General features: G+C 35.5%; 2 protein-coding genes and 1 long non-coding RNA gene across 4 annotated transcripts; all 3 read right to left on the minus strand.

The window, feature by feature from the left end:
* Window positions 1-13,445: 13,445 nt before the first annotated feature.
* On the minus strand, window positions 13,446-15,062 carry LOC104706800 (uncharacterized). 2 transcript variants are annotated; one of them, XR_754492.2, is made up of 5 exons: window positions 14,892-15,062; window positions 14,305-14,546; window positions 14,113-14,196; window positions 13,778-13,862; window positions 13,446-13,693 (listed from the first exon to the last, which is right to left on the minus strand). It is a non-coding gene; the product is annotated as an uncharacterized LOC104706800 (long non-coding RNA). The 2 variants fall into 2 exon arrangements; XR_015564634.1 differs by having other exon boundaries at window positions 14,880-15,047.
* Window positions 15,063-17,336: 2,274 nt separating this feature from the next.
* On the minus strand, window positions 17,337-18,177 carry LOC104706801 (tRNA (guanine-N(7)-)-methyltransferase). Its single transcript, XM_087463322.1, has one exon. The coding sequence runs from the start codon at window positions 18,175-18,177 to the stop codon at window positions 17,422-17,424; it is 756 nt and encodes a 251-aa protein (XP_087319448.1). The 3' UTR covers window positions 17,337-17,421.
* On the minus strand, window positions 17,337-21,851 carry LOC104706802 (cryptochrome DASH, chloroplastic/mitochondrial). The gene is made up of 13 exons (XM_010423030.3): window positions 21,416-21,851; window positions 21,199-21,338; window positions 20,913-21,095; window positions 20,416-20,541; window positions 20,249-20,323; window positions 20,035-20,151; window positions 19,906-19,952; window positions 19,746-19,822; window positions 19,595-19,670; window positions 19,301-19,494; window positions 19,164-19,213; window positions 18,489-19,073; window positions 17,337-18,182 (listed from the first exon to the last, which is right to left on the minus strand). Exons 1-12 carry the CDS (start codon window positions 21,804-21,806, stop codon window positions 18,852-18,854), a joined length of 1,698 nt encoding a protein of 565 aa, XP_010421332.2. The 5' UTR covers window positions 21,807-21,851; the 3' UTR covers window positions 17,337-18,182; window positions 18,489-18,851.
* Window positions 21,852-22,004: the final 153 nt, after the last annotated feature.

The following is a 22,004-nucleotide window of genomic DNA, read 5'->3' on the forward strand; positions in this document are numbered from 1 at the left end:
AAATTCCTTCCCACAGAATCGATTCTCTTCTTAATGGACCGAAAAATAGGTTTTTTTATTAGGTTTTTGGGCCCCGAAAAATAGGTTTTTTATTATGCTCTCATTTTCCCTTTTTTCTCAACCAGTTTTTCTCTCTCAGAACCAACAACAAAAAATGGGAAGATCCGAGATTTTCAAAACTTTCATAATTTCAGTCCATCACAAGATGATCTCCTTTGGAAATCAGGGGATGAGGATTATTTTGAAGGATAACTAGCCCAAGTTGAAATGGAAAGGAGCTGAAGCTGTCCAAAATCTACTAAAAGCAAGGTCTTCTTCAACTCTTCCAATTCCCGGTGACGTGCTTGATTTTATTGCATTAGGTAGCTACTCTCACTACAAGAAATTAGTGTTATTGCTAGGCTAAAATTTATTGCAATAACTTAATATATTGTTACAAATTCAAGAATGCAATAAAATTGAGACATTTTCATATGTTGCTATTTGAGTGTTGGAAATTGGTATTTGTTGCACATATGTTGCACAATTAGCAATGAATGGACTCCTTGTTATTTTGTTGTATTACTGCAACATTAATTTTGTAGTAAATTTGTCGTATAATTGTGACATAAGTTTGCAACTTTTGTTTGTTACAAATGATTGCCACATAAAAAGTATAACAAATATTATTACAAATTTACAAGGAGATGTGTTGCATTAATACAACAATAGTGATGTTGCAAATTAGTGGTGTAATCACGACATTCCAATGCAGCAACAAATTGTCGTAAATAAATACTACATAAAATTTTAAAAATATTGATACAAAGTTTAGTAATTGCTTTTCCGTCATCGTATATATTTTACGATGATGCTTGTAACAAAAAGATGATGCAAATTTTGCAACTACAAATTTTACTTCGTAGCATTTTTACGATAATATATAGCCATAAAGCTTATTGTCTAATTTCAGCTAATTTTGCAAAATTAAATTAAATTAAATCACAATGTTTTCTATATTTTTTTTTTTTGACAGTGAAGTTATAATTCTGTATTTAATAATTTTTATAATAAAATAAATTGTGATAAAAACAATGAAGAAATAGCTAACTTTATTGAATAATCAAATATTAAAATATTCCAAAAATGCATAAAAAATAATAGAAAAAACCAACTATATATAATAATTAAGTTCATAATAAAAACTTAAAAACCATAACTAAAACAACTAATTTCACTTAGTTGTTTATCCCAGTAGTGTAACATCCGCGAATCGGAATCCCAGTTTGGGAGGTGCATCGATCGATGCATAGGGTGTGTCGTTCGATGCATGGTCGGTTTTGAGTGGACAAGTTTAAGTTAAACGCTGCGTTTTGGGGTTAGGGAAAAACCTGAGGCTGAGTTTAAAAGGAGACTTTGTCGTCTTGTGGCCGAGTTTAGCCGTTTATGAGAGTAAGAAAAGAGAGAAAGTGTTCTTGAGCGTTCTTGGTGGGATTCCTGGAGTTTGGTGGCTGTTCTTGGGAGATCTGAGGCTAGAAACGTTGGAGGAGCTTTCTAGGAGCGTAGTTCTACTTTTTTGAGGTTCAGAATCGTCTTGGCAAAGTTAAGTGCATGACCATGGCTTATCTAAGCTGGAGATTTCTCTAATCTGCTTGTTTTAAGAGTATTGTTGGCTTGTTAGTACGTTATTGAGTCGCTAAAGGCTTTGGGAAGCTTATTGTGGCTTTGGTTTGTGTTTTGGTGGTTTAGGGAGGGAGATCCGGCGAGGAGATTCGGGGAAAAACGGTGCCCGGCATATGCGTCGGTCGATGCAATGTGAGGACGGTGCGGATTGACCTAGGAGCATCGGTCGATGCCATGTGGAGGCGTCGGTCAATGCAATTAGAGATTTTGTGCAATGTCGAGCATGCGTCGGTCGATGCAGTTTGCGTGTCGGTCGATGCATGTGAACTTTGCGTCGGTCGATGCAAGCTTGTGTCGGTCGATGCAACCCTAGTTGGTGTCGGTCGATGCATGGGTTGGCGTCGGTGGGTGCAGAGTCCTGGTTTGTTATTGTTTGGTTATTTATTGTTGGTTGATGATTAGAGATGTTTCTATTACTTGTGTGTATAGCCCAGTAGATAGGAGGATTGCCTTACTAAGTGTTTATAAAATACTCATGCATCTCAATTTATGTTTGTAGTGCAGGTAAAGGCAAGGTTTGTGGAATCAAGGCTATGAAGAGGAGGATGTTCTAGAGACTCGGTTGTTTTCTCTATGTCTTTGTTAGGATGCTAGAGTGGAACTTCGTGGTCTAGAACGGATGTTAGGATTGTTGGTTTATGATTTGCTTTCGTTCTGGATTTTTATTGGATTGGTGTTGTGTTATTTTCTTTATTGGTTATTGGATTTTCCATTTGTTATCCGTTGTTGTTATTGTTTGGGGTAGGTTGCTAGTAAGTATGGGATCACTAGATATTAGGATATATATACAAAAAAATGGGTTGGGTTGTTTCAGTTTGGTATCAGAGCGCATACGGTTCTAGGTACAGGTTCGCTGTGTGCTTTGTGTTGTGGATGTCAGATTGAATGCTTGTGTGTAGCATGGGGTCCTAGAACATCCTCTTCGAGCCTACGTTGTGATTCCACGGTGAGTTGTGTTCTTTGTGTAATTAGGGTTGTTTTGTTTGCTTAGCCTTCTGTTCTTGGTGATACATATGGTTAGAGGTGAGGGAGTTGCTGGTCGCGGCCGTGGTCGTGGGCGTGGCTGATAGGCGGGATTTTCCACCCAGGTTATCAATTCCCTATGCAGTTGTAGTACAAATGGTTATCAATCCAAATGGTTGTTTATGCTAGCAGGAAGGATGCAATCAGAACAATGCAAGTCAAGCCAAGCAGATAAGGGTTTTGTCTAACAATCCTAAAATAATAAAAGAAAAGAGTATGAACAAAGAACCACACGACTTAAGCTCTTGATGCAAGCATTAGAGTACATGGTGGGGTGGGGTGATCGAGTAAGCAAATGATGTATGAACAACTCGAGGGGTTACTCGAAGTAGGTGATCGTGTACCTGTTCGGGTAAGGGATCGAGTGATGAATGAAAATGCAAGCAATTAAGATATGAAAGCTTCTAAGGATGGGGTAATCGAATCCTAAGTATTCCTGACCAGCACAGATGTCTTACATGCCTCAAGCAAATATTTTCTAGACAATGAATCTCTAAACTATTATTAAAACACTCTCATGATAGAAACAATCAACCTTGATCACTCTCCTACCCAACTCTCGTTGGAGAAACATGACCAAGCAGGCATTAAGATCCGATTCATTATTGTCAGTAAACCCCTTACTCATCTAATCTCTTAGGCTAAGTGAGTAAACCTCTAGCATTGGTTAATTCGAGCATATCATCTACACCTCTCGGTGGTAAAACACCTTAGATCTAATCTCACCCTCTCGGTTTGTTGACAGCATTAAGAACACCAATCTAGAAGAAAATCTATTAAACATATACAATCAAACTAAGACATCTTAACCGATCAAGAACACAAAATCATCTATCTCATCCCTAGAAACTTTACTACACTACTCGGAAATCATAGCAAGAAACATAAAAGCATATATGAATGAAAATTGCATTATAATAAACGATAGAGTAGAGAAGTAAGAATACAAGATAGAAATCTAAAGAAATGATAAAAAGATATGAAACAAATCCTAACAAAAAGTGAAAAGAGTTTTGAGTCGCTCAGTTCTCTCTCAGAAGCTCTCGCTCTCTGGTTTGAGGGTCTGCGGCGTGCTCGTTTGCAAGGAAGAAGAGGAGGGGTTTATATATGGAAACCTCTTTGACCTAGCTTCCCAATTCTGCTCGATGGTCTACTCGATGGGGTACACGAGGATAGGGTCGGGTTACTCCTCGGGTAGATCTTCGGGTTTTTCTTCCTGCTCTTGGATTCTCCTCGATCGTGTTGGGGTTCGGACTTGTTCTTCCAGCTCGTTGGCTCTATCGGGTACATGCTCGGATTTGTCCTTGTTTCAACCATTTTAGGCTCTAAAGCACTTGTTTTCATCCAAAGTATGCAAATGCAAGAATGAAACACCCTAAATGGCCTAAAAGTGAATTCCTACAGTTAATGACCAAAAAATGCTAAGTTAAGGGTATAAACAATGCAGAATATGGACAAAACAAAAATGCTAAAAACATGTAAATTAGAGAGTTATCAGTGGCTGTGCACGGGGACAGGTTCCCGAGGTCAGTGAGAGTGTGACCCAGAGCATGGCCAGTGAGGAGGTGGCAGAGTCGCAGATTCATCCTAGTGTGTCTGGAGATCTAGTTGGTGGTGGTATCGGTGGGGCGGGTGGGCCCGGTGTCGTTATCAGTGTTGCCCCAGGAGTAAGATTGCAGCGGAGGGGGCTCCAGGTAGAGAGGATGTCTTGGCGGACTTGCTAGCTCAGGTTTTGGCACGGCTTCCAGCAATGGTGCCGTCAGTGGATGATAGGCAGGTTCCAGTAGTGCCGCCAGTGGTTGGTGGGCAGGTTCCAATGGTGCCGCCAGTAGTTGGTGGGCAGGGTCCAGTGGTGCAGCCTGTTGCTGGGGTGCAGGCAGGTATGCAGCCAGGGGCCGAGGTAGTGGATGCTCAGTATGTTAAGATGCTGGTGCATCTACGGCATGTGGGTGCGGGATTTTTCTTAGGAGGCACGGATCCGAGTGTAGCGGATGAGTGGAGAGAGCGGATGGAGGATATTTTCCAGTTGCTCCGGTGTCCCGACCACTATCGGGTAGACTTGGCAGCGCACTACCTTTCGGGGGATGCGAGGGTCTGGTGGAGGTCAGTGACGGCACAGAGAGTACAGCGTGAGATGACTTGGTTTGATTTTGTGGGAGAGTTCAATGCCAAGTATTTTCTACAGGAGTCACTTGATCGTGTGGAGGCGCGGTTCTTGGGGTTGATTCAGGGGAACCGTACTGTGAGGGTATGCAGGCCGGGGTTTGGAGCTAGAGTCGACTCAGGTGCGGAGGTTCTTGTTGGCTTTATGGGATAACTTGATGATTCGATGCAGAGTGAGGAGCTATGGTACGAGAGCAGAGCTGGTAGAGACTGCAGTTGGGATAGAGGATGACTTGAGGTCACAGGCTATGGTGGTCAGTCTTCCGGCGCAGCCGAAGCGGACTCAACCGCATTCTGCTTCTGGAAAGGGCGGTTAGCCTGTACAAGGGCAGAAGAGGAAGTTTGATGCTATGTTGAGGTCGGGATCTAGTGGTGCGGGATGCTTCGGGTGTGGGAGTCTAGAGCACAGGGTGGCGAGTTGTCCACAGAGGTGCAACCAGCCAGCACCACCGATGACTCGAGTGTGTTACCACTGCAGAGAGGTGGGGCATCTCAGATCGTCGTATCCTAAGCTACATCAGATGGTTGTGGCAGCAGTGCAGGCAGGAGTGTAGCAAGCAGGATAAACAGTGTTACCTTTGCCAGTGGCACCGCGTGTGTACACGACAGTGGAGACAGGGGGAACCAATGCTAACGCGATCACGGGTACAATCTCTAAACTTGACTTTGTGTTTTTCTGTCATTTTTGGATTTTTGGTATCTATGATGAACGTTAGGGTTCTTAGTGCATAAGGTGTGTGTAGGGACCTTATTGGTGGGAGGATTTTCGTCCCATGTTTTGTTTGACTCCGGAGCTATTCATTGCTTCGTTACCCCATAGTGTGCCGAGAGGGGTAACATTCGTGGAGATCCTAGGGCGCGGTTCAGGATCGTGAAGGTTGCTGGAGGCGGGATTATACAGGTCTATGGACGGGCGAGGGATGTGGACATACAGGTGCCTGGAGAGGATGTCGGTTGATCTTGTCATCAGTCCTATGGAAACCCGGTTTGGGAGGTGCATCGGTTGATGCATAGGGTGTGTCGTTCGATGCATGGTCGGTTTTGAGCGGACAAGTTTAAGTTAAACGCTGCGTTTTGGGGTTAGGGAAAACCCTGAGGCTGAGTTTAAAAGGAGACTTTGTCGTCTTTTGGCCGATTTTAGCTGTTTCTGAGAGTAAGAAAAGAGAGAAAGTGTTCTTGAACGTTCTTGGTGGGATTCATGGAGTTTGGTGGCTGTTCTTGGGAGATCTGAGGCTAGGAACGTTGTAGGAGCTTCATAGAAATATAGTTCTTCTTGTTTGAGGTTCAGAATCGTCTTGGCAAAGGTATGTGCTAAGGAAATAGTTTAGTAAGAGATTATTCATCTCCATCGCCTTCTATAAGGAAATAATATATTAGTTCGAGATTATTCATCTCCATCGCCTTCTAAAAGTTAGTACGAGATTTTGCTACACCAATAATATATTAAAGAACAATACTTGGATTCACCCCCTTCTTAAATAATGAAATAAAATATGTATATTTTATTATAAAATTAAAAACTTAAACCGTTCTTTTATAAACACAAACCGATATATAATTTTATTCTAATTATAAAATTTAAACCCTAACCATATTATTTATAAACTCAAACCGATATATAATTTCATTCTAATTGTAAAATCTAAACCCTAACCATCTCACTTGTAAACCCAAACCGATATATAATTTCGTTCTAATTGTAAAATCTAAACCCTAACCATCCCATTTGTAAACCCAAACCGACATATAATTTTGTTCTAATTGTAAAATCTAAATCATAACCATCTCATTTGTAAACTCAAACCGATATATAATTTCGTTCTAATTGTAAAATCTAAACCCTAACCACCTCATTTGTAAACCCAAACCGACATATAATTTTGTTCTAATCGTAAAATCTAAACTCTAACCACCTCATTTGTAAACCCAAACCGACATATAGTTTCGTTTTAATTGTAAAATTTAAACCAAATCAATATTTAATTTTTCTTAAATAAAAGTATACAAAATCTGTTTCTTTAATTTGTTTTGTTTTCTAAATTTAATTTTTATTAATATTTTAAATAAAATATTAGATATAACATTTTGACTGGTTGAGAGAGTAGGGAGTGAATACAAAAGTTTATCCCTAGGAGTAAATCTAAGTATTTTTCTATATTAAAACTCTACCTAAAAGGCTAAAACCACTAATTAAGATTTAACACCCCTAAAAATTGGTAAACGGTGGCTGGCGGAAAAAAGGCACATATTATCACAAAAATATATTTACATAGATCTTATATTAGTGTGATATAGACAAATGTATGGTAATTAATTTACGTATGGATATTATTTTAGTGTGATACTTGTATTTTGAATTTTGATAATGTCAACATATAGATATGAGAGAGACGCCAGAAATGGCTTAGCTTCGTTTATTAATTTTTGATTAGTACAAAAATATCCATCATGTGTTACATTTACAACTAACATCTTTTGTTACGGTGCATCTAACGTCACCATAATACTTAGGTCGTGAATGGTTACTACGGATCCTGCAGTTTTGTTCATTTGTGGTTTTGTCCACACTTTATTTAATATTTTGACCTAATTAAAAAATTAAACTAAAAAAAATATATATTAAAAATTAAAAAAATAAATAAAAGCGAACAGAAAAAGAGAAGAAACGCAGTTGGAAGCAGTCCATGCACACAAGAGGAATGGTCCAGTCCATAGAAAAATGGTCTGTTTTTTGACAACCAATCAAAAAAAAAATCTTTTGAATTTAATTTTTTCTCATATTTGGTATTTATAATCCGGAGGAACCAAACTTACACCATCAACTCTCATCTTTTGCTAAAGAATTTCACTACAAACTGAAAAATACACAAAAAAATCCTCTCAACATTTTTATTGTTTGTTCAGCTTGTTACTATTAAAAAAAAGTTCTAGCATTCATCAAGGTAAATAATATCTATTCAAATCATGTATATTTATCTTATATATTCACTTATTGATTTTAACTGTTTTTTTATTTGCTTCATTATAGTGATGTCTTCTAGGAGAAGAAATACAAACACGGGATCTCAACCTTCTACACGAATACAGGTAAATTTCTATTAAAAAAATATTGTTTAATAATTTAATGATAGATAAATGCTTTAAACTAGCCTATTGTGAATATTTATGTATCAATAGTTTATAGGTTTAGAAAATTTTTTTTAATTTGATTTTATATTTGGATTTGTAATTTTTTACATTTTCATCTTTTTATTATGTTGTATTACGAAAATTTAAATTTTTTTTAAAAATTATAATTATATTTGAAGAATAGAATAAAAGTAGTCTAATTTGTCCGCCTTTTACTATTCGGTTCATTAACCTACCTTTTGGGTCTGCTCCGACCGCTTTGTCTACTCTGCCCACTTTAATGCTGTTTTATCCGCTGTGTCGGCTCCACTTTAACCGTTGTTACCATTCATACCCTTATTTTCTTTATTACTAATCATAATATAAAAATGTGTACGCTATATATAACTAAGATAAGTAATCCATCACGTCTAACCGTATGGATTCATGAACTCTAAACCAAACACAACTTTCGTAATAATTACATAAACTGAACCAAAATTCAATGTTTTGCAATCAAATTAAGTATACTGAAAGTTCAAGAAATAATATATAAATTTACATAAATATTATAGAACTTATAGATGTTATAAATATAATATATTTTTCTACACGACTAAACCTAACGTAACCGATAAACAGTTCTAGTTAAGACATATATAAAATAAATTCATATTTCATCTAATAATTGAGTTAAAAAATATATGAATGTATATGTTATTTTTATAGAAAGTATTTGTTGCAAAAGAGTTATAAATGGTTATAAATACAGTAACAAATGTGTCACATAAATTGTTACATGTCTTTACTGTTATTTTTTTGCAAAGTAGCGACAACTTATTATTGTTGAATATTTCTTGTAAATTTTGCAAGATATTTTTGTATGTCGTAATAATATTGCTAATTTGTAAGGAAAATATGCAACGCAAAAATTTATCACTATTTTGCAATAAATTTGTAATAAAATTATTATGTGCATTCATCATTGCAAAAATATAACAAAAAATGTTACAAATTTTTAACGAATACGGTCATTGCAAAAATATTGTTGCAATAACATTATTTTTTTGTAGTGTCTTTCCGTCTCAGCTATGGTTAAATAATCTATGAAGAAAATGCTAAGTACATGATGAGTTCGACTCATCTCTTCTGGATGAATTGTTGTGCTTTTTGGGAGAAACTTCCAAGACTGTACCAGATGCAGAACTCAAGAGGATGATGGAGACCTGGATCACTATGAGAGTGAAGAGAGAAGTGGAGCATCTCAGGGAAGCTTCACAAAACATGAAGTCATTGGAGGAAGCTTTTTCGTACATTCAAAAACTTGTGAACGATGAAGCAGTGCGTGTTAGAGATGAAAAATAAAAAAAGAGAAGATTAACGCGAGGAAGGGGAAGAATAAGAAGAAGCCAAAAACAGGTGACATTTTTTTTGTCTTGAACTCTCTATGGTTTGGAATGTTACGCTCACTCAATTTTTGTTCAAAAGAAAATTTTCCATGTTTGACGTGTTTCATGAAACAATATATATTAAAACAAAAACTATTTTGAAATTTTTGGCTTTTCCTATATTTTCTCTCCAGAATTATTTTTTAGGGGTGTTATTCAACAACGGTTTTTAATAGATTTAAAGTATTAGTAGATTTTAGAGTCTAATGGTTTTGTAAATGCATTGAAAGTGGATTTGGATGTCATTGAACGTGGATTTGGATGTCATTATTGGTGGACTTTTTTATTTTTGAAGATAAATAAAAAAAATAGAACTTATCCATAAATTATGTTTGTAAATTAAAACCACATTAATAAACTAAATTATTAAAATGTTACGTTACATTACATAGGTATTGTAACTATTAAAATATAAAATTAAACTAACAAATTTAGTAAAACCTTACCTTAGAAAGTAAATTCATAACAAAATAAATACTTAAACAGCATAAATCATTATTCTCACTTCTAGTTTTCATTCCTAGCTAGTTGCATCCCTCCACATTTGCTGTTATCTTGTGTCTTGTGTCTCAAAAACTTCTTCATTATTTTGAGAACCATCTAATGGAGTGTTGTCTTCCATGTTTTCTTCATCAATAACTCCAGATTCTTCTTCAAGTACAGGAAATTCATCTGACCGACAATGCTTGCATAGAAAATTGTGTAAGGCTGCACAATCCAACACTAATTCTATCTGTGTTTTATAAGAAAACGGAGGAGCGGTTTTAAATATAACAAACCGTGATTTGAAAACTCCAAAAATTCTCTCAATCACGTTTCGTAAAGATGAATGACGATGATTGAACAATTCATGAGGAGTTTCCGGATCGCAACCTTGGCCAGTAAAATCTTGGAGGTGGTACTTAGTAGCTCGAAAAGGAGCCAAAAATTTACGTCTATTCGCAAATCTACAATCAGCTAAATAAAATTTTCCTGAGAAAAAATTTATAATGGGAGAAAATTTATAATATGTAATTATTAGCTTATTATATGATACATAAAATTATTAGTTTATCATAAAATATAAGAATTACCTTGTGGAACCACAAATCTATTAGTCCTTCTTGTTAAAGCCCCCTTTGCTTTGTGGCATACTTGAATCTCTCGACCCTGATGCTTGAGATCCATCTAAATTTCTCATATTTCCAAAGAGACTTGAGTATAATTCGCATGGCGCATTATCTTTGACTCCAAAAGTTTGGGCGTCAGTATCATCTCCTAAGCCAACAACATTTTTTCCGTCGCTAATCCAACATCAAATATTAGCTGTAGTCACAGTCCACTGATAATTTTTTTTAAAAAAACATGAAGAAACAAACTGATGAAACAAGAATGAGGTAAACTTGAAGAAAGTCTCTTGATCAAACGACGAGGACGACGACGATGACGACGAGTCCGATGACGACGACAACGACGACGCGACGACGACGATGACACGATGACGATGAAGACGACATGATGACGACGACACGATGACGACGATGATGATGACACGATGATGACGAAATCACAAGATGTTATTGTTCTCGTCGGGAGAGATATTCATGAGAAGTATGAGAGAGATGAAATACTTCAAAAAATTGTTAGGATTGTGTTTGTTCGTATGTTTTGGATATAAAATACGTTAAAATCTAAAATGAAACAAAATCTATTGGAAATATAGTAACAGCAATTTTACAAGTGCTTTAAAATCATCACATAAATGTTTAATCCAATAACACCAGATTTTATTGTATTTTTTAGAATCCGTAATTGAATAACGCTGTATTTTGAAATACACCATATTCCATTAAAATACAAGATTGAATAGAGTGATTTGGAAGAAGTATAAAAATAATAAATGAATTATAATCACAATAGAGTAAAACATCTCAAACGCAAAAAAAAAAAAAAAAAAAAAAAAAAAAAAAAAATTGTTGTGATTATTCTCCAAAAAATAATTTTGACAGTTTTCATATAATGTTTTTTTTTTCAAATGTGTGTTTAGTGGTGACTCATTAACATAGTGTGACACATGGCATTGCATCGATCACACAAATTTTGTAATACAAAACAAATAACTAATGGTTATTTACTTATTTTGATGGTAGATGGTTACAGAAATAAGCTACTTATGTTAATGTCTCTACTATCAAATTCTTCCATCAATCTACTTGAACCTAATGACAAAGCTCTCAATAATGAATGGTGAAACTTGCTGTAATTCAAAATTTGTCTCTTGGATTATATATATGTAACCATCAATCCATTTACATAGAAACACACAAAAATATAATAGACATTATTGTACTGCTAACAAAGTTTCATTCATATGCCCATTAGCTACTGTGACCGCTTTCACTTATATGTATAGTAGTAGACATTTTTTATGAAGTGGCAAAAGCGGTGGTGGTTTTGGTTGTGGGTGTAAAGAATTTTATAGGAATATTTGTAATCCATGGTCGTGGGTTAGAACAATCTTTTCTCACAAATTAGACAATTAAATAAAAAGTTGCATCATTCAGCATTAGTCCGTACTAAAGCCATCACAAAATCTTGAGCTGTACCAACGTACCATATACTCAAAGCATGGGTCCACTTGTTTTTTTAGTATCATTTGTATAAATTTTAAATTAGTAAAAGTAAGTTAGAATTTATTATTTGAAATTCATAAATTAAGTGCATTTTGATTTAGTTTGTTCTCGTTCCATTCTTTTCTATTCCATCCTGTCCTGTTCCATCTCGTTCTGTCAAGTCTCATCCATTCGTGTCCCATAATTTTTTTAAAATCTCATAACTATTCTCCATAATAATTACCCGTTATACAATTTTAATATAAAAAGTTTGGCTAAAACGTTTAGACGAAATATATAAATTCTCCATTTGAATATTTAATTTACAGTTAGTTAGTAAAAAAATAATTCTTAAAAACTCTCAATATATTTTCAAAAATACTCAAAAAAAATTGTGTGGAATAGTTTGTAATTTATTTGACAATCGATTATTGTGTTTTTTATATAGGAAATGCTGACTAGTCGGTATAGTATTTAACCTGTGGGATATGGCACAACAATTTGGTTTTTTACATAATCATAAGTTAATAATTTTAAATATACATAATATTTTAATGTGGATAGTGTTAACAAAATAATAAAATGATGATTACCTTTAATATCACCAAATCAATAATATTTTAAATTTGTATCAATATTGACCCGAACCGTCTTGTCATATAACCAACAGCGGACCTAGTAAGAAGTTATGACGGTCAGCTGACCTCCCTAATATTTAAAATTTGTGTTTTGAATTCTACATTTAAATATTTAATTTACATTTGGTTAGCAAAAACATATAATTCTCAAAAACTCTCAAAATATTTTCAAAAATACTCAATTTTCTTTTTTTGTGAAATAATTTGTAATTTATTTGACAATCGATAATTGTGTTGTTTATATAGAAAATGGTGATTAGTCCGCATAGTATTTAACCCGTGGGAAATGGCACAACAATTTGTTTTGTTACATGATCATAAGTTAATCATTTTAAATATGTATAATATTTTAATGTGGATGGTGTTAACAAAATCATAAAATGATAATTACCCTTGTTATAGCACCAAATTAATAATATTTTATAATTCTATCAATATCGACCCAAACCGTCCTGCCGTATAACCAACAGCGGACCTAGTAAGAAGTTAGGAGGGTCAGCTTACCTCCCTAATATTTAAAATTCTCAAAATACACGTCTCAAAGTAGTTCCTTACCTATCACATAATCAATTCTTACCTATATTAATTAAAATTTAAGAAATAAATTTACCAACCCATATTTTTAATTCTGTACCATTAATGTTATCCAAAATTTATGTGACAAACATCCTGTTAAAAAATAGCTTTAAAGTATATTCATATTTAATATAGTTCAAGATCCTAAATGAAAGCAAAATTTATGGTAAGATGAGAGATTTGTGAGTCCATACTCTTTTCTGTTGCGAGTCCATTGTTCTTCAAGATCCCAGAGATTGTTACCACAGTCAGTTATGATTGCTATAATGCTATATACATAAGATTAGATCATACATATTACACATAAAAGGTGAGAAACCGATCTAAACCCATATCATAAGGTGTTTCGTCGTTGAAACGTGAACAAAATGACGAATAATTGGTCTAAATACATATTACATGCAAAAGATGAGAAACCGATCTGATACATATTGCCTAGAAGAAGTCATATCCTCAAAACCTGAATTTCTCTGTGTTCGTGATCCTGTTAGAATAAGTTAAAAGCCATAAGATAATGTAAAAAGAAAACTATCATTAGAGGTACAAACTAAAAAGTTATACAAATAACCTAAACAAACAGTTTTGCTTGAATGGAGAGCCAAATTACTTCCACGACCATTAACTCTTCAAGGTCAACGTCAACCTCATCATCCCTGAAGAGTTTCCAGGCAAATCACATAAAGTCAGTCAAATAGTATAAATCACCCAAATCAAAGTTTCATCAACGTGCATTTAGCAAATTTTACACAATTCGTTCCCCAGTTAATTGTGTTCCCAAAAGCAAGAATATGTCTAATAACAATTTCATAGTGATTTAGATATTTCATGGTTACAAATAATACATTACACCACCATACATGAACTTGCAACCACAAAAATACAAAAGTACTGGTAAAGGCAAACCTGTTTCTTCGAGAGTGGAAATGTTGTCTAACAACAATTGATGTGTTTTGGGCTGGAGAAATGGAAGAAGTTCGTAAGAAATAACTGCAAACCAAAGGGACGAAAAAGAAACATGTCAAAACCGCGTTTCATGACACCATTTGAAATTGACTGAAAATATCACATTTTCATGCAGAAACTTAAAAAACCTACATGAAACAAAACCATATTCCATCTCGCCAGTCATCGCCCTTGTTCTAGAGGAACATGATTCCAAAGGTTTCTACAATTTCTCTTCTATAACTCGTTGCTCTACTTTCATAAGGATACAAATGACAAATGAATCATTAAAACAGCAAGCTTATCGAGAAAAAAAGTTTGAGACTGAGACTGATAAATTGTTCCCTCAGAGTTCTGCCTCTAGCTTTTCTCCAATATGTTTCCGTCTTCATCACCTTCACAAATATTAAAAATTTGTCTGAAACTATAACCAAGGGACACCAAATTGAATACAAATAAAAAAAAAACACACCACTACTATCAACTCTAAGTGAATCTCCTCTATACCAAATATTCACTATCTAAGACCATAAAGTAAAAGAGGGAAAACACGGGTTCTGTATTATTTTCATGTACTTGAATATGCAAATTGCCTATACAGTAGTACATTAGTAAGGATTTCCCATATCTTCGAGCATAAAAGAATGGTAGAAAACCAATTTGGCGTAGTTTACTCATCTCGATTCTAATTCCAATAAATCATAACAGGAATCAAATCCAAAATTAACCTAAAAAATAACCTCTCTTGTTCCATCCATAATAGGATTCGGAGAAGCCCTTCAAACCTTCGCATAAATTTGATTCTTCACCAGCAAAACCCAAATCTCCCGAGAGTCGATATCGCCATCTCCATCGCCTTCTAAAAGTTGGTGTGATTTTTATTTTTTTGACTATTTAGAATTTTTTTGTTTTTTTTCGGGTCAAATCCGAAGCCTCTTTATTTTACACCCTTCGATGAAATGAAATCAACGGTCAGGATTATATGATAGGATCCGAGAACAATCTAAACGGGTATTTTTGACCCGCGTGTTTATCCGTTTCAGATGAGACATACATGACGTTTTTACCCTGGAATGAAAATATTAAAATGGTCATAACTCTAATGGCAGAGGGATGTAATTTTTTACAAAACTAATGTTTATTTTATAAATGACTTTTCAAATAATAGTAAGGATAGTAGTAATATATTAGTAATATTTATAATATTATTAATGTAAGTGTCTAAAATATTCAGATTTTTGGAGATTTTAGATATTCTCGAGTATTTAAACTAACTTTTAGTAAATTTGAATAAAAGATACTTTAAATTTTTAGATTGGTTGGATATTTTTGAATAATTTAGACAAATTTGGATGCTACAATTTTGAGTTTTGAGAACTTCAGATAATCCAAATTCGAACCCGAAATACCCGATCTGAAGTTGACTTAAACCCGAAATCTAGAAATATCCAAACGGGTTCTATACCTCTAAACCCAAAAAACCAAAATACATTATCTGAACCCCAACGTCCATACCTATCTGTCATTAGCTAATAGACTGAACACAAGAAAATAAATAAAGAAACGAGAACCACAAAGGAGTTATTGCCCCCACGAAAGGTGAGTGTTAACTTTCCAAGAATCTAAATAAAACTTGGTGGGCAAAAACATTCTTCTTATTTTTTACTAGAGGGTTTAGATTTTATATAATTAAAATAAGGTCGTTAAGGTTTAGATTTTACAATTAGAACGAAACTATATGTCGATTTGGATTTATAAATAAAGTGAAATTAGAACGAAATTATATATCGGTTTGAGTTTACAAATGAGGTTGTTAAAGTTTAGATTTTACAATTAGAACAAAATTATATATCTGCAAGTTTAAATACTTGTAAAACTTGTTGACAAGCCTTTGACCATAAGGGCAAATACTCTTTAACTTCTTGAAAACATCTGATGGGTTTCCCGCAAGTCCACCAAGTTTAATTACCACCACGCTACTAGGTTTAGCATACAGTTGCTGCAGTCACATACATAGAAACTGTAACATATAGCTTTACCAATGACAGATCATCAACAGAAAATCAATTTTCAACGAAGAGAGAAAAATTCGTGTGTTTGATTTAGTTATTAAAGGATATAGAATTTTGTTGTTTTTTCGTTTCTTGGTAAAACAAAAAAACAAAAAAATTGAACACACATCATAAACAAAACACTCTCTCACTCAAAGCAGTGCATAAGGATGGATATAATTTGCTTTTTTTTTTCTTCTTGTACACTCTCTCTGATTTTCTCAAGCACTCTTGTTTTTCCGAGGCTTGAGAACACCAAAAATGATCACTGTAACCATAATAAGGAGGATGATAATAGCAATGCACATTTATTTCCTTGAGTTCTTCTGTAAGCTCTTTGCTCTTTGAAGAGCCGTGTTTCCTGATTGCACGTGGTCTACTGCAATTGACACCTATATTTGCCAAACAGTATACATTCATCACCAAACAGTACCCAAAAAATAATACAGTATATGTAACTTCTTGTCCTAGACATATCTTGGATGCATTATCCCAATTTGACAATTTATAAAAGTGATCATAGTTGGTCTTTTATACAGTTCTTGCTAAAAAATGCAGTGCCTCTGTGAGCGGTGTAGCAGTCAAATGTTCTTATGGTTGTATTTTGTGTTTTTAGTATCTCAATCTGCCAGGCTATATGATCTAACATGTGTAGATGTATGTATGAAGACATTCTCAAATAGAGCTAATCATGTACTGCAGATTGAGCTCACATTTCATATGGTAGAAAGTGGATTGGTTCTTAACCCCAAAAGTAATTAATTAAAAAGATTCCATCATGTGGATTGAGAACAATAAAAAGTTTATTTGTTAACGGAATTTTCTTTGCAGTCTCAACAAGTGGAACAGAACGAAGATTAACATGTGTAGCAGAGCTAGGTCAGGTAGGCACAGGCCAAAGAGACATAAATCTTGAACCAAATCATTGATGAGAAGGTGAGATGCGTACAGGTGGTGGTGAAGGGGGATCACTGCCAAGCAATTTATGAGGTACTTCTTTGGTACCTTCGTTAGGGAATAGTTGACCTCAAAAATAATGTATTATGCTTAATTGCATTACAACTTTATATTGGTATAGTTGACAAGAAGATACTAACATAAATCTCCAACCTGTTGTCCTCAATGCACCAGAACTTTCTGTAAACACTATCCCAAAATTTTCAAATTAAGAAAGAAGCTTTTGTTACAACAATAAAATTACTACAAAGAGAGACTGAAATCAAGAAACATATGCAATGCGTCTAAATATTGCTCTGAAAGTCTGGCCTCCATTTCTGGCAACTTTCTGTCCTTCCTCGGTAGCACTGCACAGAAGCTCCACGACAGGATCCGAATCAAGCTCCTCCTGTGTAAGAGATTCAAACATGGGATGTTTCTCAAGGCAAGCCTTCATCCACTCTCCAAGCTCTTCCACATCAGTGATTGTGTAAATAATCCCACCAGCTCTAAGAACATAAGCATACTCATCAAGCAAATGAGTGCTAATCACTCTCCTCCTGTGATTCTTCTCCTTGAAATGCGGATCAGGGAAGAGGAAAAACATCTTCGAAAGCTGTCCTTTCTCAAAGTAATTCGGAATGTACTTCATCGAGTTTGTCCTAACAACCGAGATGTTCTCATACTGTCCCTCCTCCGAGCTTGTTCTCCTCAAGGCTAAGATCCGTTCCTTGACGTATTCAGTCACTTTGTCTCTCAACTCCATACCGATCATTAACGTATCAGGGAAGAGCGTCGCGAGTGAAATTAGCAGGCCACCAAACCCGCATCCAATATCAGCAAACTCAACCTTCTTGGAGATTTTGTTGTCAGCTTCGACGAATTTGGGGAAGTGAAGTGAAAAGTCCTCATGAGCTGGAGAAACCGGAATAGGGAAGTGAGAATCGCTAAGAGGGTTACTATGAGCTCTTGCTCTGTAGAATCGCTTCCTAGGTAGCCCTGTAGATTTGCTGAAGGTTGGTTTCGTCTCACTGTCCATTATCACTTAACACACACACAAAAAGATAAATAACAACAGTGAGTGACATAACCAAAAACATAGTCTTATTGCAAGTTTTGTTCGTTCGAGATCTGAACATGGCAAAGAAACGAACTTTGAATCAACTGAGACCGAATCTGCAAAACCCAGTCACATGCCTAAACCCTAAACCCTACACCCTAATTTTCTAATGTCTCTGTTCTATGAGAAGATCGAGAGCAAGCATGCTTAAGAGAAACCAGAAACATGGATTCATAGATACGTAAATACACTACGAACACAATAAGTAGATTTAGTCATAAGTGGAGTACCTGATTCAATCTGCTGCACTTGGAAATCAAAATCTCGAGCTCTTTAGTTCTTCGCTACTAAAACCTTCTGAGAGAAGCAGAGAGAAGAGGAAGACGATCTTACCTGACCTAAGAATTAGGGTTCCTATGCTCTCAATGGACCCAAACCCATAACTTACTCTTAATGGGCTTTGCTACAGCCCATTATATTCTTTTGATAAACTACATAATGATTTTGAAATTTACTAATTTAGAGTATGTAATCTTTCTTTTTTTTACTGTAGTCAATTTAGATTGGAGTTTGGACTGAGACAATCATTGATTCATGTGCACAAGAATCACATAATGAAGATACAAATTCGCGTGTAAAGAATAGTTGTTTCTCTAAGGACCATTGTTGTGTCTAGAACGTCTTCCACTATGACTACCTCTGAAGCCACCACCAGACTTAGACCCTCCAGCCATTGGACCATTACCATGCTTTAATGGCACAACTGTGTCCATATACATCAGTCTCCCTGGCCAATGTCTCTTCTCTTTCGGAAGCCGACGCAGTTGCTGCACCCAAAAGGCAACGTATTCTCCTTCTGGATCATAATTCTGTGCCTGAATAAACCAAACAAACACATTGTCAACCTCTTCACCATCACAATTTCTAATTTTCTAATAGCGCCCTACTGTTAAAAAGTTACTCACTTGCTTGGGAATGCTGAAGTAGCGGTCTTCTCTGGGATCATTTCCAACTCCTTCAATGAGCGAATACCAAAGTTTCCATTTTAATCTATTTTCAAATGTTAAAAGTAGAAACCATCAGATTGTAGCATGAGTGATACCTGCTCCATAGGTCCAGTTTCCGTAGTTAGAACAAGGATCATAGTCCAATAGACATGTCTCAAACCATTCTGCACCCATGCGCCAATCCAATCCCATGTCCCGGACAAGAAACGAACAAACAATCTGTCGGCCTCGATTTGACATGAAACCTGTAGTCGCTAACTCCTTCATGTTTGCATCTATAAGAGGATACCTAATGCCATTTCATGAGACAGTCACTAATGGTTTTAAGGCTTTGGAGCATTTTTGATTGATGCTTTCGAGAAAAATAGTTCATTACATGAGATTTTTACCCGGTCTTGCCATCTCTCCAAGACTCAAATAGTCTCTTATCTTGACTCCATTTCCCTTGCACATTTCTCGGGCCACCTACGAGGATAATGTGCTATTTAAAAGTTCACTGTAACCACATGGCATTGAGATTTGATTCGAAAGCATCGTTACCTAGTTGGAAGAGGGAGTTCCCACACTTAATTGAAAGAAACCTAAAGTAATCCCTCCATATTAATTCAAACAGCACCCTGGAAACATTTACCAAATCAATTGGGAAGTTTAGCCGAGGAGAATGCAACACAGATTCCAAATTCAGAAAATAAAGACACACCAGTATGTTGAATTATTTGCTACTCTTTCCTTTTCATATCTTTGAACCTGAAAATTTTCAGTTGCCACATAAGTGAAACTTTGCTATATGCTTTTAAGATACTAACTAGAGGTTTGAAAGATCTGTGACCTCTTCATATATGAAACGAGGAGAGATACATCCAAAGGCAAGCCACGGAGAGAATTTTGTCGAATAATCAGGTCCTAACATTCCGTTTCTCGTGTCTTTGTATACTTTTAATAGATCCTGCATGAAAAAACAAAAAAAAAAAAGACATACCAACATTATGTACATACACAAGACACGAAATAATAGACGCAGGGAGAGCTCAATGTCCTCTTGCCTTCTTCCAAAAGTACTCAAATACTCTGCCTACTCCTGCACTTTCACCACCCACGAATCGCATTCCTCTGGTTACCTGTATCAACATACATAAGACTTGACTAAAAAGAATGCTTTTACTTACTATTCTCTCTTGTCTGCTCAAAAGAGCTTCTCAGGGATACTCACCTCTTGTGGCTCAATTCCAACTTGCTCAAGAGTTGGAACATCTCCCCAGTTATCAACAGAAGGTGTTGGCCCTAGAGAAAGTGGAACGCGGGTGGACCTTCTGATACTACAATTGCCTTCTACCGACTGCAAGCAAGTTTTCAACCAGAGACAAACATTGATATCAAACGAAAAAAACAAATATCCATTTCTTTATTTATGTTTTGATATGCATTCCAAATATTCAAATTAAGTTTTTTTGCTGTAACACAAAAGCTACCAGTATATGTTCTATATGTGTTATATAAGTCATCAACCGTCCAACTAGACAATGATTGATCTCAATTACTAAATCCCTCGTCATCCACAATTGATACCTCAAAATGTGAGGATTTGTGTGCAATTTCATTCTACTGTATTGCAAAGTATTGTACTAAGTATCCTAAACCATTCAGAATGTTCCAATACTCACTCCTATTGAATTAAAAAAAACACATCAACGTGAACAAGAACTATACCTTACGAAACTGAGTGTAGACATCAGGCAAATCATAAACATCAAATGGAAGATCATCTTTGTGATACATAGTACTTCCCCAAATAAGCTCAAGCTTAGTACCATTCCCAACCCTTTTCAAACCTTGATTCACAAGTCTTTCAACATCTAGCTCCTCACTACACGTTTCTTTATGAGCAAACACCTGAAAAAAAAAAAACATAACCAAAAACAAAAATCACATTTTCATGTTCCCTCACAAAAAACTCTGAAAAGTTTCTTCAACACAAGTAACAAAAACACTTAACTGTATGAGCTCCAAAATCTTTAGCAAGAGAAGGAACAATATCTTCAGGTTTACCACTTCGAATAAGAAGATTCAACCCTCTTTTCATAAGATTCTTTCTCAAATCAACCAAACATTCCATAAGAAAACCACCTCTTAAAGCTGAAAACATTACCACATACAAAGATTAAGTGATCAAGATCAGAAAAAGGATTGGTTTTGAGAATTGGAAACATTACCTCCGGTTTTAGGGAAATTGAAGAAATGCGTAGTGTGAAAGAGACGAGGATCAAGACAGTAAACAGGCAAAAGGTTCTCAGAGGAAGACCAAGCTTTGTACAGTGCATCATTATCAAGAACTCTAAGATCGTTTCTAAACCAAAAGATTGAAACTCCTTTGCCGTTTCTCTTTATCGAAGAAGAAGGCAATGCGTATCTCTCAAACATTTTTATAGCCACAGAGTCAATCTCTTCCTCGTTGAGAGCTGGAACACGATGGATATGATCGTTCATACTTGCCGCAGAGCAGAGAAACAGAGAAGAGGAAGAAATGGGATGAAGGTTGTGAAAGGTGAATCTGCGAAGTGGTTTTGAGAGATGAGATGAGAACGAGAGCGAGTAAGCCGCCATTTACGGATGATGCTTTGTTAACGTCATCTAGTTTTTTTGGTGTTCGTGTTTTGACGAGTTGAGAACGTGACACGTGGTGTTTGGTTTGGAAGTGTGACGTGGCTGATGTCTAGCCTTTTGTCTGGATCTGATTTGTTCTTTTCATTTGTTCCTTGTATTAAATTAGATGTCTCATTTGTCTAAGATGGTATTATATAT

Source organism: Camelina sativa, chromosome 8 (assembly GCF_030686135.1).
Source record: "Camelina sativa cultivar CO46 ecotype springtype chromosome 8, ASM3068613v1".
Classification (NCBI taxonomy): Eukaryota; Viridiplantae; Streptophyta; class Magnoliopsida; order Brassicales; family Brassicaceae; genus Camelina; species Camelina sativa.